The sequence below is a fragment of the Musa acuminata genome, chromosome BXJ3-5 (genome assembly GCF_036884655.1).
Source record: "Musa acuminata AAA Group cultivar baxijiao chromosome BXJ3-5, Cavendish_Baxijiao_AAA, whole genome shotgun sequence".
In the NCBI taxonomy this organism is placed as follows: Eukaryota; Viridiplantae; Streptophyta; class Magnoliopsida; order Zingiberales; family Musaceae; genus Musa; species Musa acuminata.
Window position 1 is genome coordinate 5,673,572 of NC_088353.1, and position 3,818 is coordinate 5,677,389.

The following is a 3,818-nucleotide window of genomic DNA, read 5'->3' on the forward strand; positions in this document are numbered from 1 at the left end:
TGATGGGATGTTAAAGATAATTAATTAAATAAAAATGTATATAATTAATATTAGCAACTCGTACGGAAGATCGAGATATAAACTTCGTCACGGAGGACGCAAACCCTATTCTAGGAAAGTACGTAAGTGCATGCACGCATCGCTTACTTTATGCTGTGCCAAATGCTGACATAGCTCTGGTATTATATATGCGTAGCTAAATGACCAACATCCGCCTCCGTGTAGCACTTCACCAATGTCATCGCCACCGCAACTCCGTCTGCTTCAGACATCTCAAGTCTCTCCCCCGCCCGGGACAGTATCCGAGTCCATTTTGCCCCTCACCTTCTTCGACATACTATGGTTGCGAGGTGGAGCCGTGGAGCGAGTCTTCTTCTACCGTCTCCCCTACTCCACCTCAGATTTCTGCGCCTCCGTCCTCCCCGACCTCAAGTCCTCCCTCTCTCTCGCTCTGCAGCAGTTCTACCCCCTCGCCGGCAAGATCCGAAGGTCCCCCGGGCTCGATGACGACAAGTACGAGATCCGTTACGTCGACGGCGACTCCGTGTCGTTCACTGTGGCCGAGTACGACGCCGACTTCGATGAGGTCTCCGGTGACCACGCACGTGATGTCGGCTCGCTGCTACCGTTGCTTCCCCGGCTATCGATGTCCGACGACGACGTCGTGCCGGTGCTGGCCTTGCAGGTGACCGTGTTCCCGAACCAAGGCGTGGCCGCCGGAGTGGCGGTGCACCACGCCGGATGCGATGGCTCGAGCTCCATGCGGTTCATGTTCTCGTGGGCTTCCACATGCGCGGGGCCGAGAAGCTCGGCGGCGGCGGTCGTGGTGCCGCCCGTCTTCGACAGGAGTTTGGTTTCCGTTCCTCGTGATTTGTACTCCATTTTCTACAGGTGCTTTGGCCAGCGTGCTGACTGTATCATCCACGAGGATCCACCGGTGGACATGGTCATCGCTTCGTTCGCTCTTAAAAAAGATCACATCCGAAGGCTGAAGGAACTGGTTTCTGCCAAAGCCGGAGCCATGGAGGGAGGCGGCGCATCCCTCCGCTGCTCCACCATCATGGCGACCTACGCTTACGTTTGGGTGTGCCTAGTCAAAGCACGAGCATACGAAAGCGACAGGACTGCCCACTTCCTATTTGCTGCCGACTGCAGAGGAAGGCTGAGGCCCCCTCTGCCGGCGGCGTACTTCGGGAACTGCATCGGCGTCTGCTTCGTCGAAGCGAAGGCAGGCGACCTCCTACGAGAAAATGGGGTCGTCTCGGCGGCGAAAGCTATTGGCAAAGCCATAGAAGAATTCGCAGACGATCCTTTACGAGGTGCAGAGACATGGCCGGAGAGAATCAAGTCTATCGTGCCTCGACAACCATTAAGCGTGGCGGGATCACCCAGGTTTCGGGTGTACGATCTGGACTTTGGATGGGGAGGGCCGAAGAAGGTGGTGATCACCTCCATCATGAGGTCAGGAGCCATGTCTATGGCGGAGAGCAGAGAAGAAGAGGGTGGGGTGGAGATTGGTTTGGTGCTACCAAAGCATGAGATTGACCAGTTTGGGACTTGCTTCTCCGATGGCCTTGAGCAATTGCACTAAACCTTGTTCTAAATAGCAGATAAATAACAGCATACAGAGTATAATGAGAGTTCTTGCCAGGCTTTTTGCTGGGAAAAGAAAATTGCAGCTGAGAATAAATTAAAAGGCAAAATCGTGTAGGAATTAATATGAGTCTATGTTATGCTTGTTTGCATCAATGAATTATATCCTGCTTTAATAACAGATGAATTTTACTTTCTTTTTTGTTCTCTACTGACCGAACTTGATATTCTTTTTGGTTTCTTAAGTTAAATATTAGATATTAAGATGAAATATTCCATGCTCGAGGAAGTAGCGCTTTGGTCAAATTGCAACTCTCGATCGAATCCAATGACATTCTTACATAAATTCAAACTTGCGACCTATCAACTATCAACTAATCGCTAAGTTGACTTAGAAGAAAAAGACAATGATACGATCATAAAAATAGAATCCTACAGGCGATGCTTGTGGCCACCATACTATTCCCAATGCCTCTTTGATACGTAACTGACCAAGTCAAAGGTGTGCTGGACTTGTAGATATCTCATTGATTTTTTATTGGAGGATTCCATTCCCACTGATATTTCTAAGCTCTAGAACTTTGGACAGTGCCTATCATTTTGATTGGATGCTTGTTGATGAGCATGCCGACTTCTTTGATAAATCCAAGCACTACAACTTTGTCGAGGAGAACGCATGTTTCAGCCAAAGTCACACCCGTCCATGAAGGGAGACATGACAAAAGGAAAGTATTTGCCTACAAGTCACAGATTCTCCCAGCTCCGATTGAAGATTTCAAAGTAGCTTTCAGAAAGATATGGAAACGCAATATTTCTTGATCCTCGCACCTCAAATTATGCATCGTTCCCAACGCATCCTATGATAATACTGGTGCATACCTGCAGGGATGTGGCCGAGGCAAGGATGAGGTTGCAGCGGCGCCCACAGTCAGTAGCAAAGCTGTGGACGGATTCTGAGATGATCCATCGGGCGGGAAGAGATGTCACAGCAACCATATATAGATGGGCGCCCACAGTCAGTAGCAAAGCTGTGGACGGATTCTGAGATGATCCATCGGGCGGGAAGAGATGTCACAGCAACCATATATAGATGGGGGAAAGCTAAACAAAGGGTAGAAAAACGTTGGGTTTGATAGGGGATATAAATCAAGAATAATCTTTGTATATGAACAAATATTAGCAGGTTATGCAGTGGAATTAAATGGAACCATAATCAAATAAAATACCAAGATATACGTGAAAAATCATAAAAGGGGATATGAGCCGTGCTCTGTCCAAGCCCACTATGGGCTGAATCTATGGACTACCAGCCCAACACACGTGTGATTGTTCTAACTCTTCGGAAGCCGTGCTCTCGGTCGGTGACTGAGACTGATCGTAAGAAATCAACGACCCAAACACACGTCTAAGGCTTTGGCTGCCTTCGAAGACGATAATACTCTTAGAAAAGGAACATTCATTTATTTTTTAGGACCAAAGGGTAGTTTGACTTGACAACACAAAGTATGCTAAGAAAAGTAATTACATATTGTCATCTCAACCAAAGAATAATTAAAACAATTTTGATTTTTTTTGTTTTACGAATTCTTTAAAAAAAGCTGTTCTTTTTAGGTTATTTCAATAAACATTATTTGTTTAACGAGTTAAAAGGATCGATCAAAAAGTCGAATGATTGATCTAAGACGTTGTTAAGTAATTGGGCTATAATTAAGTTACAATTATAGGGTAAACTCTATGCTATTTATATGATCCGATGATAGTACTAGTACTATCCATCAATATCCATATTCTCATATGTTTTTGGTTTGATTTACTTGTTTTAAGGTGAAGGAGGTCTTTTTATCGTTACCTTACGGAGTTGGTGAGTTGAGGACAAAAACACTCAAAGTGTCCTTAGCTAAAATGAGATGTCTTCTCTTAAGCTATAACGATTATAGTTTGTAAAGATACAAGTGTTTAAGGTGTATGGTTTAGTTTTAATTATTGAAACAAATAAAAGGTATAAAGGTAAATCTTTACTCATTGAAAATGAGATATTAATAACGAAAGTGAATGAGCTTAAGGAAAGAAGAATCGAGAGAGAGAATAGATATTATTATATTATATGATCCTATTTAATTAGATAAGATATATATTTCAAATTGGATTGTGTGGACATTATTAGATCGGATACGATAATGGTGTATTTATAATATCCCGATTTTAATATATCATTATTTGATTTT

The 3,818-nt window shown here is 44.3% G+C and overlaps 1 protein-coding gene across 1 annotated transcript; it reads left to right on the plus strand.

The window, feature by feature from the left end:
* The first annotated feature begins 204 nt into the window (after nt 1–204).
* On the plus strand, nt 205–1,790 carry LOC103985055 (malonyl-coenzyme A:anthocyanin 3-O-glucoside-6''-O-malonyltransferase-like). Its single transcript, XM_018826144.2, has one exon. The coding sequence runs from the start codon at nt 236–238 to the stop codon at nt 1,589–1,591; it is 1,356 nt and encodes a 451-aa protein (XP_018681689.2). The 5' UTR covers nt 205–235; the 3' UTR covers nt 1,592–1,790.
* The last annotated feature ends 2,028 nt before the right edge of the window (nt 1,791–3,818 follow it).